Source organism: Rutidosis leptorrhynchoides, unplaced genomic scaffold (genome assembly GCF_046630445.1).
Source record: "Rutidosis leptorrhynchoides isolate AG116_Rl617_1_P2 unplaced genomic scaffold, CSIRO_AGI_Rlap_v1 contig223, whole genome shotgun sequence".
Taxonomy (NCBI): Eukaryota; Viridiplantae; Streptophyta; class Magnoliopsida; order Asterales; family Asteraceae; genus Rutidosis; species Rutidosis leptorrhynchoides.
In genome coordinates, this window is record NW_027266472.1 from 34,612 (window position 1) to 54,820 (window position 20,209).

A 20,209-nucleotide genomic window follows, 5' to 3' on the forward strand; every position below is an offset into this window, starting at 1 on the left:
GTATTTAAAAATCCAAAAGGTGGTGACATTGACAGAGACAGGCTTCGAATCACTGCTTAAAATGAGAGAAGAAGAAGAGGTTCAAGGAGGTATTGGTGAACTGGTTGGTAAGATGGTTCACTGGCAAGCCTCGATTAAGAAGAACTTTACGCAGGATCAATGGGCTGAGAACATCCGTCAAGAGTTAAGGAATGTTGATGTTCCTCTAAATGAAGAATCAATCCAGGAATTTGCGAACGGAGCATATGAAGAAACTCGGAGAAGGATTGCATCGAAACTGAAAGGAGCAAAAGTATCGTCCATCCAGGAATTAGAGAGAGTAGTGATCGAGGATCGTCAAGCGGAGGAATGTTCGATTTGCCATAGAAAGTACTTGATTGGAGAAAATGCCAACCGTATGCCTTGTGGTCATATGTTCCACGAAGCATGTATAACCGCGTGGTTGCACATCAATCATATGTGCCCTTTGTGTCGTGACAAGTTGCCAACACAAAAATTTGCGTAGCTTCTTATATCAAATTATGTAATAAGTCAAAGAATTAATGTTTTAACAAGATTATTATTGGTGTAATAACATATTAAATATGTGGAATTTTAAATGAAATATATTGCATCGTACTATATATTGAATATTAGAAATATATTCTCCTTTATGAAGTAAGAATGCTAAAATGTTGTATATAGTCCAAACATTTATATGAATCCATCATAACCATGGGACATTGCAATTAGAACACTATGGTACTTTGGAATTACATTTATCCCCTCAAAGAATCGAATGTAATTTTGTTAATTAGGTTCTCCAAAGCAGCAATACTAATTTGGCCAATCCTCAATCCTCCGGATAAGTGAAGGAGATGCTAAAACCTATTTCCAGTTGGCTGCATAATTTGAAAGACTCCGTTTCCGACTTCTTTCCGGCCGATGAGAAGGAGGATGAAGATTGCAGTAAGAAGAAAGATGAGGAGATGACAGAGAAAATAAAATTCCTATGTTCCAGTCCTTTTGAATAGGAATAATCACTACTAGTTCTTCTTCTATGATATGCATATTCTGACTTTTTCATTACTAGTACTGGTCCTACTCCTAGTTTTTGAGATTAGGGCTTTGAGCTTTTTGTTCGGCTTCGGCCCAAAATAACATTTAATGGACCGCTCCGAAGGACATTAAATCATTGTACAAGTGAACCTTACCACCCACCACCACCAGTAGCAATTTTTATTTTTATTTTAAAAGAACGAAGATTGATTTGAAACGATATTAGGTGGTACCAAAATGAAACGTTTCACAGTTGAGGGTGGTAGAAAACAAAAATGGGTGAAGTTTAGGGACTGCCCCAATAAAAAGAAGAGAAAAGAAATCACGAGCGCGCGCTCCATATAACGGCCAAGACCCGGCTTTCGTTGCAAGAAAATTGCCAAAAATCGATCCTTTTAACTCGCATCTTCTACCATCTATCTATCTATGATTATGATGATGATGATGATGATTATTGATATATGATATGATATGATTACAAATTCATTTCCATTTCTCTCTTAAAACTCATATGATTACAAATTCATTTCCATTTCTCTCTTAAAACTCCCTCCCTCTCTTTCTCTCTCTGTGTTTTTTGTTTGGTGGTTCATCTTTCTCTGTTTATCATGTCGACCACGGAGAAGGAGAGAGAGACTCACGTTTACATGGCCAAGCTCTCCGAGCAGGCCGAGCGTTATGACGGTATGTAACCCTAACCCATTGTTTAATTTCATTTTATATCAATCCATGGCACTTGCAATTTAATGGTCGAAATTCGAATGATATGAGAGATCAATTGCACGGAAATATAATTTCTAATCTTAAGTTTTGATGAGTATTCATTTAAGTTCTGGGCTGCAAATTTATGGAAATTATGTTTTAATGCACTTAGTTCAGTGAGCGGCTTTCTATGTACACAATAGTATGGGAATGTAATTTCTTATATGAAATTCTGGCTGCAAATTGGAAATTGAATGGTAAAATGTTAGAATTTTCTTACATCTTATATTATTATGTTTTAATGCACGGATCTAGTTCAGTGAACGGCATTGAAAATAATCCTTCAATATCGTTTTGTTTTGTTTGATTTTACAGAAATGGTGGAGTGCATGAAGAAAGTTGCAAAGCTTGATTGCGAGCTGAGTGTGGAGGAAAGGAATTTTCTGTCTGTGGGTTACAAAAACGTGATTGGTGCCAGGAGGGCTTCTTGGCGCATCATGTCTTCCATTGAACAAAAGGAAGATACTAAGGGAAACGAAAACAACGTTAAACTGATAAAGGGTTATCGCCAAAAGGTAGAGGATGAGCTCTCCAAGATTTGCAACGACATTTTGACCATCATCGATGACCACCTTGTCCCCTCATCCACCTCTGGAGAAGCCACTGTTTTCTACTACAAAATGTCAGTACTCAATTTCATTCATGCATTTTTTCTGATCAAAGTATAGATTATGAACTGTCTGACCTGTTATTTGTTATGCTTAGTTTTGTCTCATAATGGTACTTGTTCTAATTTTATGATGAGAATGTATGAACCGAGTTAGAGTTCATAGACATCGAGCATTTTTTCCCCTAATGTTATGGTTTTAATGCAACTCTTTCTTAGCGGATTTACTGATTATTATAAATCCTTAATTTACGATAAATTCCAGTAATTTAGTTTTCTTTCGGTGTTTGTTTGTATGAATTCAGGAAAGGTGATTACTTCCGTTACCTAGCTGAGTTCAAGGTCGATCAGGAAAGAAAAGAGGCTGCTGAGCAGTCATTGAAGGGTTATGAGGTAAATTCATTATTACAGTTATTATTATTTATAGTTGAATTTGAATCCAATATTTTGTTCGTAATTCTCTTCATCCATTCATTTTCCATCAGGCTGCTTTGAACACTGCAAGCACGGAGCTCCCATCTACCCACCCGATCCGACTTGGCCTTGCCCTCAACTTCTCTGTATTCCATTACGAAATTATGAATTCTCCTGAAAGGTATTAATATTTATATTGTATTGTGCATTCTATTCGAGCTAGACTAGTCAAACCTTCCCTCTATGATGTTTTATTTGGTTGGTAAATTTCTTGCAGAGCCTGCCATTTGGCCAAACAAGCTTTCGACGAGGCGATTGCAGAGTTGGACACTTTGAGTGAGGAATCATACAAAGACAGCACACTCATTATGCAGCTGTTGAGAGACAATCTCACCCTTTGGACCTCTGATTTGCCCGAAGACGGAGGTATCCTACAACTTTAATGCCATATCATATTATAACAACAATATTGTATATGCTTTAAACAATATCTAATCTTTTGTATCATAACATGGATTTTGATAGCTGAAGAGAACTTCAAGAGTGAAGAAACAAAACCTGCCGAAGCTTCTCAGGTGAGTGCTAATTTACTTGCATCTTAAGTTTGTATTCTTCTACTTTGCTGTTATTAAGAATGCATTCCTGCTTTGCAGCAACAGCAGAACTGATGAAGAACTTCAACAAGAGAAACCAATCCGTTTACAAAGGCTTTTACTCTGTGGAATTGGCTAGTTCGTCATATGAAGCTATTCATCTTTTTTTGATAGAAAACTTAGGCGATAACAACGATCATCATTATGTTCTTCCTTTTTCTTCTTTTTTGGACATCAAATGTTATCAGACCATTGCTTTATTATTTTTGCTTAATATGATTTCCTGCAAGACTTTTTCTGGTAGCACCTTTTTCCTTTTTTTATTTTTTTATTTTTTTTATTTTTTAGATGTGTTTCTTAATGTTTCCTGCCCAAATTTATTTATAGAAAATGTAGGATTCAATCACTAGCTGTTTATTTATCAAATCATAGAACACAGTGAATCCTTTTCAAAAGAGTCTCCCCTTCTGGGTGAAAGTTGACTCATCTCTCACATTTTTAAATTACTCGAAAAGCAGTTGATGAAGATTCTTTCTTTGAATTATAAGCCATAGATGACTTCCCCTGATAATCGAAGCTATATTTTTATTTGTAATCGTGGAATTATGACATAAAAAGTTATTTTGTTAGCTTAATAGTTTTTCAGCTTCAGTGAAACAAAATAAGTAATATTGTAAACAAGAATAAATTCATAAAAATGAACACTAGCACTATAATTCATCAAGTATTTTAAAATTTAATGACGTTGACCTTCTTTAATAATTTGGAGGGAATTGGAATATTAGGTACAAGACAAAAACGAACCAGAAGAACTTCCTATCCCTCTCTCTCTAACAAGCTTGTTTGATCATTTTCTTTTTAATTTGGAAAAACTTTTCTTCAATTTGCATTCCTATTTTTAGAATCAAGTCCAATTCTCTTTTGAAGTTTGATCTTACATAATACATTTTCAGTTAAAATCTCTCTGTATTCTCTCTCAACATTGTTTTTCACAAAATAATAATAATATTTTTCCAATTTTCTGTTTTCATTGTATATTTTTTTCATTGAAGTCTTCACTTTTTCTTCAACTCTTCTCCAAGACCAAAGCTTAAACAAACAATACTGAAACCAGTACAATAAATCATCAACTGGGGTATTTGATTCATATATACGAGTGAAGTGATGACATCTTTGAATAGTCTTGTTCATGTTCATCTGAATTCCTCAGTCAAAATTTGTGGGATTTCATCTATTTACTTATCATCCAGCAGAGTTTCACCAAAATCTGTTCTTTTCAAAACCCCATCATCACTAGCTTTTACTGCTTCCTCCTTGCCCATTAATAATAAGCCTTTGAATCTGACATTTTCTGGTTGGAATAATCCGTTGAGGCGCCGGAGCACCGTTGACTTTCCGGTCAGTAAGGCTGCTGCTGCTGATGCCGATGGCCAAGAAATCAAAGAATTTGATGGGTAAGGCTTGTTACTCTTCTGTAGTCATAGACTTTAATTGCCAAGTGCTTTGTCCTGTTTGGTTTCTTATTGAGAGGTGAAAAAAAACAACAAATGCATTGAACTTTTATGCTTTTGATGTACTTTCAGTTTGTGAATTTGCTGTCATGAGAGTATAAGTATGATCATCTTGTTGAGATTGATTAATTTGAGGAGAACTAATATTTTCTTTTCCAAGTCTCCATGGGGGTTAATATTTAGTACTTCTTTGTTACAGGTCTGAGAAGCCCTCAAAGAGTTTCGCCGACAACTATCCTGCACTTGTTACCGGATTCTTCTTCTTTACTTGGTAACTAACTCTCATAGCATAATAACTACATATCTGTCCTAATAGTTACATGTGAACTTTGTAATACTATGCTGTCTATTGCAATGGATGTGCCAGTCTGTCATATCTGACCCTATTCCTGTTTTGATTGAATATGCTGAATAATCTATGACGGGAAGTTTTCTAACTTGTAATAATGGTGTGTATGCAGGTACGTCTTGAATGTAATCTTCAATATACTCAACAAGAAGGTTTACAATTACTTCCCATACCCATAGTATGCTCTTCTTCACTTTCAGATTATAATACAACACAATTCCATCTCTCTGTCTGACAATTTTCCAGCTTTTTTCTATCTGATACTAATGTTTTCCCCATAATTACATATTTAGCTTCGTTTCTGTGGTACATCTTCTCGTTGGAGTAGTATATTGCCTTATTTCCTGGAGTGTTGGTCTACCAAAACGTGCTGTAAGAACTTATAACTACATCTTTTTTGTATCTCTATGATACTAATTCACAGTAACATAGTGTTCCGGTACTGATATGTTTTTCATTCATAACTATTAACCAGCCAATTGATAAAGAGCTTTTGATGGTGTTGACCCCAGTTGCATTCTTTCATGCTCTCGGACATGTTATGTCAAATGTCTCATTTGCAGCTGTTGCTGTGTCTTTCACACATACCATCAAAGGTATTAGGAAAAAGGTTTACAGATTGTGCTGTCCTCAAAATTATCAAATTAATACTTCTTTTTTGTTTTTTTACGAAGCCTTGGAGCCATTCTTCAGCGCTGCAGCCTCTCAATTCGTGTTAGGACACCAGATTCCATTGGCTCTGTGGTTATCTTTGGCCCCTGTCGTTATAGGTATGCATAATCTTACTCTCCTCTCCTTTAACGTTTTGTCTCATTATTTTGTTTTTGAAATCAGGGATGCTTTGTATCTTATGATTATGTATTTTCTTTTGTGCATCAATTGTCACCTCTTAGGTGTCTCAATGGCTTCACTGACCGAACTTTCTTTCAACTGGCTTGGTTTCGTTAGCGCGATGATATCCAACATGGCATTTACATACAGAAGTATCTATTCCAAGAAAGCAATGGTAATACTAATGAATTATATAAAAAATGTTTTCCATTAAGCTGAGCAAGTGTCTCCTTTTATAAACTCCATTAGTAACTCCGAGTTTGTTCTTCTTTTTAATACATTAACAGACGAGTATGGACAGTACAAATGTGTATGCCTATATTTCAATAATTGCTCTGTTCTTCTGCATCCCTCCAGCAATATTTGTAAGTTCGATATTGGATGCCTTTACTTTAATCCTCTTCAATTTCTCTTTGAGCTGTTCTGACTATTGTCTACGTCACTGTGTTTTAGATTGAGGGTCCCCAGCTAATGCAATACGGTTTTGTGAATGCAATCTCCAAAGTTGGTCTATTCAAGTTCATATCTGACTTGTTTTGGATTGGAATGTTTTACCATTTGTACAATCAGGTAAATATTTCTTCAAAGATTTTTTTATTATTTTCGAACAACTGTCTTGAGTTCAGATTAAACTGGAAATTATTGTTTTTTGCATGAATTTTTGTCTGTTAACATTGAAACTTGTTGTGGTAGGTTGCTACGAACACGTTGGAAAGGGTGGCACCACTTACACATGCTGTGGGAAATGTGTTGAAGAGAGTGTTTGTGATAGGCTTCTCTATTGTAGTATTTGGTAATTAGATACGTGCTTCCTCATCCCTCTAAACCATGTTTTGGTGAAGCAGTTATATCTCTCTCTTTTCTCACAACTAAAGCAAAAATTTCAGGTAATAGGATATCCACACAGACAGGTGTTGGTACTGGCATAGCAATCGCCGGAGTCGCGCTCTACTCACTTATCAAGGCGAACATTGAAGAGAAAAAACGGGTAAACTACTCATCTCAGTTCGATGAATGTTAAAATTTAGTTGAACAATGTGCTGACGGAATTTTCAACTTTTTCTGTGTTACCATTACAGAAGGTTGCTATTAGCTAGCCCCGCCTCATTGAGGAGCAAAACAGACAGAAAACAGACAGACTTGTAAAAGCATACCTAGAATCGTGAGAGAGGGTGTGATAATAATTGTAAGCAATGAAAATAACAGTAACCAATATTTAAACACTTTGCAAAAACAAATTACTAAATCGAAAACAATTTGAATTATTATATTCACTATTTATATTTTTTAGTTTACTCCAATATCTAAAACCAGCCCAAACAAAATTGAATCCAATATTCAGTGCTTCCCGTAACCAGTAATCAAGTAACCATCCTGTGTTTATGACCGTAGCTTTCTTTCATCCACCGTTAAACTTTTAGTTTCCTCCAATATTCCACATCTCTGATTCTTATCCTCCTCTTCTTCATCACTATCGCTCTCGACTATTTGTCCAGTTACCTCTTCTACTTGGTCTTCTTTCTCTTTAATACGGCATAGTACGAAACTTTGAGCCTGCACGAGTGAAAAATTTAGAAGTCAAATTAAAATAGTTTTTGTTTATTAGTTTGTGGCTGTGCATGAAAAATTTGGAAATCAAAGCAACACAAGAAAAGTAAAATTAAAAAGAGAGTTAGTTGTTTACTCACATTCTTAATGAAGTCTTTCTCTTCATCGCTTTTAAAATACGCAGTCGGGTTAAGTTTGAATGCACCCATGACCCAGTTAGTTTTTGATCCGTTTGGAGGCACTCCCCTGTAAAAGATGAACTGTTGCTTGAAACCAATGAATTTTTCTTCGTAAACAATTTGCTTCTGAGGTTTAACAGCCTTCCAATACCCTTCCCGGGTAAGTATTATCGATTCATCATCCCCTAACTTGCTAAAGTAGTAGGCTGCTTTGTATTCATCTCCACCTTTGTGAAAATCACCTAAAATCCAAATCACACACATTTATAAGTATCTCTCATAATCAAACCCACAGTCACAACATATTGGCTTACACAAAAATAACATAATGCATGCGCTTGACATATCCATGTCCATGGCATCATCCAATTGAATTACTACCATATCATACATGCATATAACACCTTAGCACAAAAAATTCACAATTTGATTTCTCAAACAAATAATCAAGATAGATCGTAAGTCGTAACTAAATTAATTTTGCACCACGATCAAGTCATGACTAGCTATTTAAAATTGACATTGTAAAGTTAGGGGTAGAAGTTACCTTGTGGAAGCAGTAAGGGGTCAAGTTCCTTTACAGAATCTTTCACAATGATATCAACAGGGTCGTAAAAGTCTTTTTCACCCTTGACGAATCCTTTGAGAAAGTAGTCGATAATCTGATGAGATTCCGGGCAAAACACAAACCCGATTGGCAAGCAGGGAGGTGCAGAGGCCATGATAATAGATATCAGATGGTGACGACGAACGCTTCAAGTAACCAAAACCTTGAATATTTCTTTCTTTCTTTTGAAGATCTTAGATACTCTGTTTCAGTTGAATAGAATTATGGGTATTTAATTTAATATTTATACGGTTCTCCGGCCCATTCAAATTCATAATCCTTTTTGGAGTAGGAATAGGCAAAGTCAAAAACCTTGGAGGACAAGACAAGACAAGACAACAAGGAGTTTATATTGGTCGTAACTTGTCTTGTTAGTAGCGGTTTCCAAATTAAATTCAAAATAATATTGTTCCGTTTTTTAATTATCGTTTTTACTATAAAATTTACATAAAAAACGTGACATATTATTTTTCAAAGCTGATGTGGCAAAAACTGGCCATGTATCACCATTTTATTCACGAAATGTCACTGTCGTTTTGAATTTGTTTTCAGAAGTCATATCGGACTCGATGAGTGCTATATTTCGACATTGGGGTCCAGAAATTATTTCTTCAACAATACTTGATTAATTGTAACTCAAGTTTCTTTAGTAAGTTTTCATTTTAAGATTGGTTGTAGTTTTTAGATTGTTCACAGGAGAAAACCAGCTATAGTTAAAGTTGAATAAAGATACATTTTTAAGATAAACAAATAAATACAAGCTTAATTTCCAATGTTAGAACTGGTCGTCATCGTCTTGGAATTTCAGTTCCATTGACAAATTTATTAGTTTTTACAACAACTTGCAATGCAAGCTATCAATGCAGATAGAATTCGATTGGACGTAGTTGTCGTCAGTTCTGCAAAAATGATTCTTAGCCGGCCATCTCCCATTTATAAAATTGAATTTAGATCGTTGAAGCAAATATTATAAAATTTTGAGTTGAAATAAAAAACAGTCCAAAGACTTCACATTTTTGAAAGATTCATTGAGAAATATGATTTTCAAAGGAGGAATTTTGTTAACAATTCTAATGATTGCTCTTGGGACACAAATAGGTGTGTCTCAGATCAGCAGGTCAAATTTTCCCGACGGCTTTGTGTTTGGGACTGCCTCGGCAGCTTTCCAGGTTTGTCTAATTAATTTATATCGTTTACATATAATTTGCATAATGTTCTGCTAGGAATTTTGAACTTGGTTTGTAGATTTTATGTTCTTACAGTATGAAGGAGCAGTGAAAGAGGATGGAAGGGGACCAACCATTTGGGATACTTACTCACATACTCACGGTGATTATTCAAATCGATCTGCTTCGAAAATGACACGATACAATTAGATGTTTTTAAGGTTGTATTATTACCGTCTGAAAGTTCTTGATGTGTAGGTAAAATTCTTGATAACAGTACTGCAGATGTTGCTGTTGATCACTATCATCGTTATCGTGTAAGATTGATTCCAGAATATTATTATTGTTGTTTATACATCTGGTTTGGAGATTAATTAGAGCCAATTCTTATATGACACTGAATTTTGGATATAGGAAGATATACAGCTTATGAAAGACTTGGGAATGGATGCTTACAGGTTTTCTATTTCCTGGTCTCGGATTTTTCCTAGTAAGTCCTTCAAATGAGATTCCATTAAATTGAGACAGAGATGAATAATCCGTGAAGAAGTTTTCAATTTTTTATTTTGTTAATAGATGGATCTGGAGAATTAAATGAAGCAGGAGTGGATCATTATAACAATGTCATCAATGAGTTACTTGCTTATGGAATTGAACCATACATAACACTCTACCATTGGGACCTTCCTAAGGCTTTAAATGACAAATACAAAGGATGGCTTAGTCCCCAAATCATGTAGACAACAATTCTCTCACTTTTTTCGATTTGACGGATCAAAATTACCAGCATTGATAATCAATCTTGTTATTTTTCTGCAGAGATGACTTTGCGAATTATGCTGAGACGTGTTTCAACAAGTTTGGTGACAGAGTGAAGAATTGGATCACATTTAATGAACCTCATACATTAATAATACTAGGCTATGATTTGGGAATGGAAGCACCAAGCCGTTGTTCTATAGGAAATCACACACTTTGTAAGTTTGGAGATTCTGCAACAGAGCCTTACATAGTTGGCCACAATATTCTGCTCTCTCATGCCATTGCAGCTAATATTTATCGACAAAAATATAAGGTAAAACAATATTAACTCGCACAATTTTAAGAGTTATTTGTAATAGAGTTCTTACTAGTTTGAATGTGGATGATGCTCTCTCAGTTCTTACTGTTTCTTTCAGCTTATTCGCCAAAACTTTAAGCACATTAATAAAAATTTATATTTTATCACAAAAAATACTAACTCTCAAACAATTTAAACTTTCTAGAAGCCTTAATAAAATTCGATACTGAAAATTTGTAGCCAAAGCAAAATGGATCAATAGCCATAACATTGGATGTTATGTGGTTTGAATCAAATACAAGTTCCATAGTAGACATTGAAGCAACTCAGAGAGCTCAGGATTTTCAACTTGGCTGGTAAAATTAAGTATTACCATTACTTTCCTTTTTGTCAAATCAAATCCTTTTGAAATGATTTTCTTTCTTTCTCAGGTTTCTTGACCCATTGATGACAGGGGATTATCCAAGATCAATGAGAAGTAGAGTAGGAAGCCGTTTGCCTACATTTTCGGAATCTCAATCTGCTCTTCTAAAAGGGTCTCTAGATTTTCTCGGAATCAATCACTACACTACTTATTATGCAAGTAATGATACATATGGTATGTTTCGTGGATTTAACGACACCTTTGAAGATGCCGGCGCTGTTACACTTCGTAAGTTAGTGATTTGTGCTAACATTGAATTTAAATTTTGCAAAATTTGACTCGAATACCTATTCTTATAATTCAATCCCAATATTTAACCTAGCTTTGTTTTTTGTTTTCAGCGGTCATGGGTGGCAAAGTCATTGGTGATAGGGTACGTACTCTCTTCCTTATATTTGAATATGAAGTTTACATTAGGCAAATTGGAAATGACATGAAATATTGCAGGCAAATTCTATGTGGTTGTATATAGTACCTCGAGGAATGAGAAGCTTAATGAACTACATCAAACAAAAATATGGCAATTTCCAGGTCGTCATCACGGAGAATGGTAATCCTATATTCCTATTCACAACTACAAGGTTTTTTCTAGTTATGAAGGGTTAGATAAGGTTAATCCTAGACTTGATGGAAAAGTTATTGTTAAAATCACTTGAAGTCATATTTTCATTACCCAGTTTTGCATGATGATTATGATAGGAATGGATGATCCTAATGACCCATCAATCCCAATCAAAGATGCTTTAAAAGACGATAAACGGATCAAATATCACAATGACTATCTCACAAACTTGTTAGCTGCTATCAAGTAAGTATCATTATTTTAAGATGTTTATCCAACATTTCTAAGTACTATTTAATTATGTCCAAAATCTAATAATTCATTCAAGTTTTGGTTTAAGCAGAGAAGATGGATGTAATGTAAAAGGGTACTTTGCATGGTCTCTGTTGGATAACTGGGAATGGACATCAGGGTACACTTCCAGATTCGGTCTTTATTTCGTCGACTATAACGACAAGCTGAAGAGATATCCTAAGGACTCTGTCCAATGGTTCAAGAATTTCTTGTCTACTTAAGAGGCTAAACTTAATTATAAAGTCATCAAACAAATGCCAATGTAAAAACACATGATAAATAAGAAAAAGGTTTCATTAATTCGTTTGTTTCATAATTTTACTTTTGTTGAATGCATTTTTTACTTTATTTTCAAGGGAGATGATCCAACCAACGACCAAGAATTTAATTCTAATGATATCTCTCCCAGGTGATCTTAATTTTCATCTTGAAAATTTATTGGGTAGATATTATCGATCACATCATATCATTTTGAACACCTAGTAGAAGAAACATTTAACTGCGAGGAGGATTAAGTTGATATTCTCAAACTACAGAGTTAAATTGATTTAAAATAAGTTCCAAGGACTAAATCATATTTTAGCAAAAGAGAAGAAAAAGTCGTCGAATAATTTATTTTCAACCTGACTGATGCCTTTTGTTCAGTCTCTCACTGTATGTTCAGCTGAGCTTGGCAGCCTCTCTCGCACAAAGGTATCTTCTTTCACTGCGTTTTCTTTTGGGGTTTTCTTCAGATTTCCTTTGTAACGTACCGATGATTTTGATCGTAATATGTTTACTGTATTAAAGCTTAATTTTCGTTCCATCAAATTAGGGTTTGTGAGATTTCTCTTTGGATTTTGCCTTCCCTGAATTGTGCTTTCATTTTTTTGGGGGCGTTCTTCGGAAGCGTAAACTGTTCAGTTAGTGTTTGGATTATAAATTAAATAAATGAATCATGTTGTGCACTTTTGAGCTTATTGAGCTCCAAAACTTCAATACATTTTGTTATGAGTTCATTTAACAGTATGGATTGAACCGTATGTTTAATGAAGTTGATCGAGTAGTTCTTTTTGGAATCTGGGTAAGACATGATTGACTATTCTTTTCAAATTTAACGTTTCTGATCTTTTCTGGATTGTTCAACTGTGTAGTATGGATGTCAATATGCATGAATGTTTGATAATAGATAACGAATGTAATTGGGAAGTGGGAACTAATGTTGAAAGAAGATTCCTTGTAAAATTTTATAATTTTATTATAAAGAAAGGAATTACATCATACTGAGCAATGAAGGAGCTTGACGAAAACTTAGTATTGATCTTCTTTTGGTCATTTTGGAACTCATAATAGAAGAGGATAGCAATTGGCCGTGTGAAAGTAGTTCACAAGAGTATTTTGTTTTAACCATCCAAGCCCCTCGTCCAAGTTTTTATCAAGTCATTTATATTATATAGTCTGTTCATTGTTGTGACCATGAACAAGGTTACTCCTTTAATTTAATGAGCAGGAGTGATGCTTTCTCTTGATTTTTGGTTCAGTGAATTTTTTCGGGAGGAGCATTTAATCATCTGATATCAAAACTCCAATCTAATTCAGATGGCATTGGTTGTAATTTGTGGACAACCATGCAGTGGGAAGTCAACATCTGCTCTCTGCTTAGCCGAAGCTCTTAACGAATCAGAATCAAAACAAACAGTGAGGATTGTGGATGAAACTTTATTTCATCTTGATCGGAACCAGAGCTACGCAAACATGCCAGCAGAGAAGAATTTAAGAGGAGTGCTCAGATCAGAAGTAGATAGATCTTTGACAAAAGATAATATCATTATAGTAGATTCTCTGAACAGCATCAAAGGTTACAGATACGAGTTGTGGTGTTTGGCTCGCGCCGCCGGCGTTAGATACTGCGTTGTATTCTGTGACGTCGAAGATACTGATTGCCGGAAATGGAACGGAGAGCGTAAGGATAAGGGAGAACTTACGTATGACGATGCTATATTCGAGGATTTGATCAGAAGATTTGAGAAACCGGATAAAAGAAATCGATGGGATTCGCCTTTATTCGAATTATGGCCACATAAAGATGGAGTGGAGAAATCTTCTTCTGCCATAGTCGATGCAGTTTCGTATTTGACAAAAAAGGTGGACTCCAAAACTCGAGATGTCAAAGTCTTACAGCCAACGATTGCAACACAGGGCACGCGATTTTCTGATGCAAATTCCTTGTATGAATTGGACAGAGCAACGCAAGCAGTTATCAATGCCATTGTCGAAGCTCAATCTCTGGGTGGCCCTATTAATGGGATTTCAATCGGACAGGGTTTGCCTACTGTTAATATTTCTGGATCAGTTGCTATTCCGGAACTACGAAGGTTGCGCCGCACTTTCATTAAGTTGACCGGTCAAACGAGTTTGAGTGGACCAGCTCCTCCTTCTGATGCTGACAGTGCAAAAAGGATGTTTGTCGACTACTTGAACAGAGAATTGGGAAATTCCGTTTGAGTTAATATGTTAGTATTAAGTAATAGAAAATTGTATCTCAAGCAATGTTTGTGGTTGGTTGGTTGCTTGTCTTTCTTCAGAAGTTCAAATATTGCATTTTTGTTATCCTTATTAATTGGTGTCATTTTGTTTTAGGCTGGTGTCATTTTGTCTTTTGGGCTCCACTGTACTACTATATTAGAATATCAATTTCTTCAAAAAATATCAATTTTTTATAGCTTGTCTGCTTCCCATGAGTCAAATACAAGAGCTATGCTACGCTCTGGTTCTGGTTGTCAATAGCTTTAGGTTATGGATATTCTTCTTGAAGTTATTTTTATATTTCTATGATGAAATTGAAAGTATTTACATTTTTGCAGTAATGAATGGGGCCAGGTGTAGTGAATTTAAGAAGAATAATTCTCTAATTTTTTCTTTTTTACATCAGAAGGGACAGACAGACATTGTCAAGTACGTGTACTGTAATTAAAAGCTTATCTATCTTCTCTTCCAATTGAATTTACTAACAACTGTACCAATAATTTGTCGATCAAAATAACTTGTCATGTAAGTTTTATGTACCAATTATGGGCACAACTCACTCTCAATGGGTGCCACTCTGTGTAGCACACAGAAAAAATTAAAGGTTGAACAAAAATTTGCAGTAATCAATCATGATGCATTACAGCTTGGCTTCGAATAACTTATTTATTGCCTAATTAAGCTTTTAACCCATTTTATTAATGACTATATGGCAGTTGCAACAATGCAACTTCGTTTAGCAACCGGTTTCTTTCTTCTTAACTACTTCCACTAATCAAGGAATTTAAATCCTTCCTTTAATCTAATAAAAAAACATAAATATATTGCGGTTGCGGCTGGATCACAGCCGTTCATCTCTATACGCAACCCAATGGATTAATAACACGTGTCATTCCAGATCACGTTTTCATAGTTTAAACAAACAAACATTTTTACTAATAAAGAAAAAAAAATACAAATCGAAGGCGCAGTCATGATTCATCATCACAGGCTCACAAACAACAAGAATCCGCTAAAACTGCCTCCATCGCTCCCTTTTAACTACAATTTAGCATTGAATCTAACACTTCAACAGCAAACAAACATCCTATTGCTGGTATGTGCTTGGATTCCTTAAAACATTTTTCAGCTCTCTACTCAATTTAATGTCAAATGTATGATTTCACTACTTCGTCATTTGCTTTTCCTGATCTGATCTATTCTGCGTTCCAGGAGATCTTGTTTTCTGTATATGATTCGAGGTTGAGATCATTTTCTCTTCTTACTTTTGCCACCAATGTTGTTTTTGAATCTTAGTGTATTTTTTTTTTTTTAATCCCAACAGCTAATATGTCGTCATGGAGTGCAATTTTCATGTATTGATTACAGGAATCTCTTGACTTTTTTGTAGGTTTGATCTGATTGGCTAGTTGCTGTTCACTTGTTTTACTGAATTCTCATTTTGATCTCTGCTTTTGGAAGTATTCAAGTTGTGGAAGGATTCATTTTTGGCCCGATTCAGGTGTAGATTAGAGCTACTAGCTCATGTTCATTGTTCGATTCTGGGGGTTCTACATCCGATCGCAGAATTTGTGATTACGAGTTTAATGATTGGATCTTGGAAAGAAGGCTAAGCTTGCACGTGTACATGCTTGTTGAAACTGCCGGGAACGAAGATAGCATTTATCAACGAGTTTATATGTCAAGTGTAAGATAGGCTGTGGTTTTCCAGACTTCTTGGACATTTAGTAGAATTGATTATACAGCCACATTTGAAACTTGATTGTGGTGTACGGGTTACAATATTTGGCCATGGGAAGCCCCTTATTCCACAAACTATCTGTAAAGTTTGGTCCTAGACCACCTATCAGCTTGCTGCTACTATGCCTTATAAGCGTGCTTGCATTAATTGTAGTATTTGGATCATCTTCTTCAAATTCGTTTGATTCTGCAACTCCATCTCCAGTTCCCACGGTGGTATATACAAATTACAGAAAGCTAAAAGAGCAAGCAACTGTCAATTATTTGGAACTAAGGAGCCTCTCATTAGGAGCTGGTCGGCAGGAGGTTGACCTTTGTGGTAAAGACCGAGAAAATTATGTACCATGTTACAATATTTCTGCAAATTTTTTGGCTGGGTTTCAAAACGGGGAGGAGTTTGATCGCCATTGTGAATATTCAAAAGGTGGTCAGAGGTGTCTAGTTCGCCCTCCTAAAGATTATAAGATACCCCTAAGGTGGCCGGCTGGTAGGGATGTGATCTGGAGTAATAATGTGAAGATAACAAAGGACCAATTTCTCGCTTCTGGTAGCATGACCAAAAGGTAGGCTATGATTGGACCTCGTTTTAGTTTTCTTGACTTGGACAGTTGTCAAATGGCTTTTTTTACAACTAAAAAATTTAGGTTTGATAACTGTATTGTTTGTTATATTTTATTCTCTGTTATCTATAATTACTTCCAAAAACATTTTAGGCTGATGCTACTCGAAGAAAACCAAATCGCTTTCCATTCTGAGGATGGGGTGATTTTTGATGGTGTCAAAGATTATTCTCGTCAAATTGCAGAGATGATTGGACTAGGAACCGACTCTGAATTTTTTCAGGCTGGGGTAAGTCTTTCTGTACTGTTACTTGCAATAATTGTGAAAACTCGGGTTTTAGAATTTGTTTATAGAGTTGGTGTATTTCCCTTTTTCTCTTTTATTTCATTAGCAGGAGTTTAGTAATCTTTAATTTTACCATCTTGTACATCAGGTCCATAATGTACTTGACATTGGCTGTGGATTTGGTAGCTTTGGAGCTCACTTACTATCACAAAAAGTGATGGCTATCTGTATAGCTGAATACGAGGTGACTGGGAGTCAAGTTCAGTTGGCTCTCGAGAGAGGTCTTCCAGCCATGATTGGCAACTTTATCTCGAGGCAACTTCCATACCCAACGTTGTCATTTGACATGGTTCATTGTGCTCAGTGTGGCATTGTCTGGGACCAAAAAGGTAATTATTGCATCTCACAGTTGACTGTGACTGTGAAAGCAGCGAAGTCAAAGCGGCTATTGTGCCATTTCCTACCAAAATTTCCAAATCTAACTCGGGGTTCATGAAGCAGATGGCATGTTCCTTTTAGAAGTGGACCGTGTTCTCAAGCCTGGAGGCTACTTTGTTTTAACATCGCCTACAGTCAGACCAGAAGGACATTCTGTAAATGCAAAAAAGAGAAGCATATCAACACCAGTGGAGCAATTCACTGAGAAGATCTGTTGGACTCTCATAGCTCAACAAGATGAAACTTTCATCTGGCAGAAAACGGCCGATGGTAATTGCTATGCATCACGGTGAGAAAAGCCCCTTGCAATAAGTCACGTTTCTTTGATTTACTTTTACTTTTAACTTCTTCAATCTTGGCTATGAATTTTCCTAAATGTAAATTTGAAATTTTCCTGGGTTCCTATAACTTCATGGCATACTTTATTCATGATTTCCTGTTTTTCTGGTTAATACAGAAATGGTATACCATTTTGTAAAGAAGGCCAAGATGACCTTTCATATTACCAGCCTCTGAAATCTTGTATCAGTGGGGCAACCAGCAAACGATGGATGCCAATTCAGAACAGGTCATCTACTTCTCAACTGAGCTCAGCTGAGCTCGAATTCCATGGAAAGTGTTGTTCCTATACTAAAAAGTTATTTCCTTAATAATCCTCCGATGCTTAAAGTCTTGTTGCTGTGTTGCTTATTGATCGATCTTCTTATAATTTGCAGGGGTTCAACCTGAAGATTTCTACGAGGACTCGCAGGTTTGGAGATCAGCTCTGAGGAACTACTGGTCATTGCTCACACCGTTGATATTCTCTGATCATCCTAAGAGACCGGGAGATGAAGATCCATTACCTCCATATAACATGATCCGAAATGTGATGGACATGAATGCTCACTACGGAGGTTTAAATTCTGCATTCTTGGGAGAAAGTAAATCTGTATGGGTCATGAACGTTGTGCCTCTTAAGGCTCGTAATACACTCCCTCTTATTCTTGATCAAGGCTTTGCGGGTGTTTTGCATGATTGGTAATTTTTTTCCTTCTTCTTTCTAAAAAAAAACTTAAAAGAGTAGAAGAACATGTTCTGATTGGACTGTCTATGCTCAGGTGTGAATCCTTCCCGACATATCCCCGAACCTATGACATGCTCCATGCGAATGGTCTCCTATCACATCTCAGTTTAGAACGTTGCAGCTTGTTGGACTTATTTTTAGAGATGGACCGAATTTTACGACCCGAGGTTATTTCTCATCTCCTTTTTTCTTTACTTCATTTTGCTTTTCTTTGTTGTTGCTGTTGCTGACTTCTGTATATATGTATTTCATTGGCAGGGCTGGGTTGTTATATCTGATAATTTGGCAACCATTGAGACGGCGAGGGGACTTGCTACGCAAATACGCTGGGAAGCGAGGGTGATTGACCTTGAGAATGGCAGTGACCAGCGCCTGCTTGTTTGTCAAAAACCATTCATTAAAAAGTGAACCCATTTCAGTACATGAAAATGTGTACAGAAATTTTCTCAATTTGTCATATAATTTTTTTTTTACCCTCAATTTACCTCTCCAATTCTTTCTATATTCAGTAGTTCTTAATTTTACATATATGCGTCAAAATTGATGCCAGAGAATGTTTTTTTTTCTTTTCTCCCCCGAAATGCTAAGATTTCGATGGAATTTGTTTTTATCTCATGGTGGTGTATAACCACAGCTAGCTTCTTACCTGACCAATAGTGTACAAATGAGATTAAGAATATTAATTTGAGCATCAATTTTGGTGTAATTTACTTTCACCGTTGCCAACTCAATTACGAATAGACAAAGTAATACTATTATTTCCCATTTTGTTGAACAAGTAACGAATTCGAATTGTTTGACCATTATGTTTTTCCGTAGCTATATAAAATAGTTACAATTACAAATCATAGTTCATTTACGTTAAAAAATACACAATTATCAAAAATAAAATAAAAATACTCATCAACTTTCTAAATATCTAAATGTCGTTTTAATTAGTTTACTTTTACTTAGGGTATAGAAACTTTACCCTATTCACGAATTCAAAGGAAGCTCTTCACGCTTTAGAATTTCATAATCGGTGCTATCATTCTTATGCAATAGTTATTTATGATATATTAGATGTTTATTTAATGGAGAATGACATGTTTTTCTTAATCATATATTTCGTGAAGAAAATTAAATTAATTTGCTGATTTTCTGATAAAGGAGAGTTCTCATTGAACGGAATCGATCCACCACCGACAGACGCCTGATCGATTATTCTAACTGACATGGTTGAAATATGTTTCTTAGGGACTAATTACTTTTTTTTTTTTCTTTCACTTTCTCTCTTAGCTCCTGATGTGTGTGTGTATATATATATATAAAGAAAAGGTACTCCCTCCATCCGACTCTGAAGCATAAAAATACATACTTTTTCCGTTTTCAAATAGGATAACGAAGATAGTATCAATTTTAGTTGTTGAAAATGGTATGGCTGATGTGATCATGTATTCTGAGAATCCGTCGGACCCGTTAAGGACGTGTGTTCCTAAGAATGTTTGCTTCATTCACGAGATACGAGTAGAAGTGCCCAAACTAAAACTCTCAACAATAGGATTAAGATATACTCCATCAATCCCTAATTAATTGTCACTTTTTTTATGTAAATTGTATTAAAAACGTGACAGTTAATTAATGACGGTAATAAATAATTGAATGCTTTTATATGAAAGGAACGAATTGA

General features: G+C 35.5%; 4 protein-coding genes across 5 annotated transcripts; all 4 read left to right on the forward strand.

Moving 5' to 3' along the window:
- The first annotated feature begins 1,646 nt into the window (after positions 1-1,646).
- LOC139882062 (14-3-3-like protein GF14 iota) lies at positions 1,647-3,423 on the forward strand. Its single transcript, XM_071866439.1, has 6 exons — positions 1,647-1,722; positions 2,116-2,422; positions 2,713-2,800; positions 2,893-3,002; positions 3,099-3,247; positions 3,347-3,423. Exons 1-6 carry the CDS (start codon positions 1,647-1,649, stop codon positions 3,421-3,423), a joined length of 807 nt encoding a protein of 268 aa, XP_071722540.1.
- A 1,155-nt stretch (positions 3,424-4,578) lies between these two features.
- LOC139882063 (triose phosphate/phosphate translocator, chloroplastic-like) lies at positions 4,579-14,429 on the forward strand. Its single transcript, XM_071866440.1, has 12 exons — positions 4,579-4,868; positions 5,125-5,196; positions 5,387-5,452; positions 5,568-5,646; positions 5,750-5,870; positions 5,949-6,044; positions 6,168-6,280; positions 6,393-6,470; positions 6,559-6,675; positions 6,799-6,898; positions 6,993-7,093; positions 14,022-14,429. Exons 1-12 carry the CDS (start codon positions 4,579-4,581, stop codon positions 14,427-14,429), a joined length of 1,641 nt encoding a protein of 546 aa, XP_071722541.1.
- LOC139882057 (beta-glucosidase 40-like) lies at positions 9,477-12,166 on the forward strand. Its single transcript, XM_071866432.1, has 12 exons — positions 9,477-9,608; positions 9,702-9,768; positions 9,864-9,922; positions 10,020-10,095; positions 10,182-10,341; positions 10,425-10,680; positions 10,906-11,021; positions 11,097-11,317; positions 11,431-11,462; positions 11,537-11,639; positions 11,789-11,897; positions 11,995-12,166. Exons 1-12 carry the CDS (start codon positions 9,477-9,479, stop codon positions 12,164-12,166), a joined length of 1,503 nt encoding a protein of 500 aa, XP_071722533.1.
- Positions 14,430-16,241: 1,812 nt separating the features above from the next.
- Positions 16,242-18,948, forward strand: LOC139882058 (probable methyltransferase PMT4). 2 transcript variants are annotated; one of them, XM_071866434.1, is made up of 9 exons: positions 16,404-16,550; positions 16,584-16,753; positions 16,904-17,039; positions 17,185-17,425; positions 17,538-17,763; positions 17,932-18,092; positions 18,191-18,494; positions 18,575-18,707; positions 18,799-18,948. In XM_071866434.1, exons 2-9 carry the CDS (start codon positions 16,743-16,745, stop codon positions 18,946-18,948), a joined length of 1,362 nt encoding a protein of 453 aa, XP_071722535.1. In that variant the 5' UTR covers positions 16,404-16,550; positions 16,584-16,742. The 2 variants fall into 2 exon arrangements, with proteins under 2 accessions (XP_071722534.1, XP_071722535.1); XM_071866433.1 differs by having other exon boundaries at positions 16,242-16,753.
- Positions 18,949-20,209: the final 1,261 nt, after the last annotated feature.

Coding starts and splice junctions, on each gene's coding strand:
- LOC139882058 (XM_071866433.1), top strand. CDS start 16,242: ATGGGAAGCCCCTTATTCCACAAACTATCTGTAAAGTTTGGTCCTAGA. Junction 16,754..16,903: donor TCTGGTAGCATGACCAAAAG/GTAGGCTATGAT, acceptor AAAACATTTTAG/GCTGATGCTACTCGAAGAAA. Junction 17,426..17,537: donor CATTGTCTGGGACCAAAAAG/GTAATTATTGCA, acceptor TTCATGAAGCAG/ATGGCATGTTCCTTTTAGAA.
- LOC139882063 (XM_071866440.1), top strand. CDS start 4,579: ATGACATCTTTGAATAGTCTTGTTCATGTTCATCTGAATTCCTCAGTC. Junction 5,197..5,386: donor GGATTCTTCTTCTTTACTTG/GTAACTAACTCT, acceptor GTGTGTATGCAG/GTACGTCTTGAATGTAATCT. Junction 5,871..5,948: donor TTTCACACATACCATCAAAG/GTATTAGGAAAA, acceptor TTTTTTACGAAG/CCTTGGAGCCATTCTTCAGC.
- LOC139882057 (XM_071866432.1), top strand. CDS start 9,477: ATGATTTTCAAAGGAGGAATTTTGTTAACAATTCTAATGATTGCTCTT. Junction 9,923..10,019: donor ATCACTATCATCGTTATCGT/GTAAGATTGATT, acceptor TTTTGGATATAG/GAAGATATACAGCTTATGAA. Junction 11,463..11,536: donor GCAAAGTCATTGGTGATAGG/GTACGTACTCTC, acceptor GAAATATTGCAG/GCAAATTCTATGTGGTTGTA.
- LOC139882062 (XM_071866439.1), top strand. CDS start 1,647: ATGTCGACCACGGAGAAGGAGAGAGAGACTCACGTTTACATGGCCAAG. Junction 1,723..2,115: donor GCAGGCCGAGCGTTATGACG/GTATGTAACCCT, acceptor TTGATTTTACAG/AAATGGTGGAGTGCATGAAG. Junction 3,003..3,098: donor ATTATGAATTCTCCTGAAAG/GTATTAATATTT, acceptor AATTTCTTGCAG/AGCCTGCCATTTGGCCAAAC.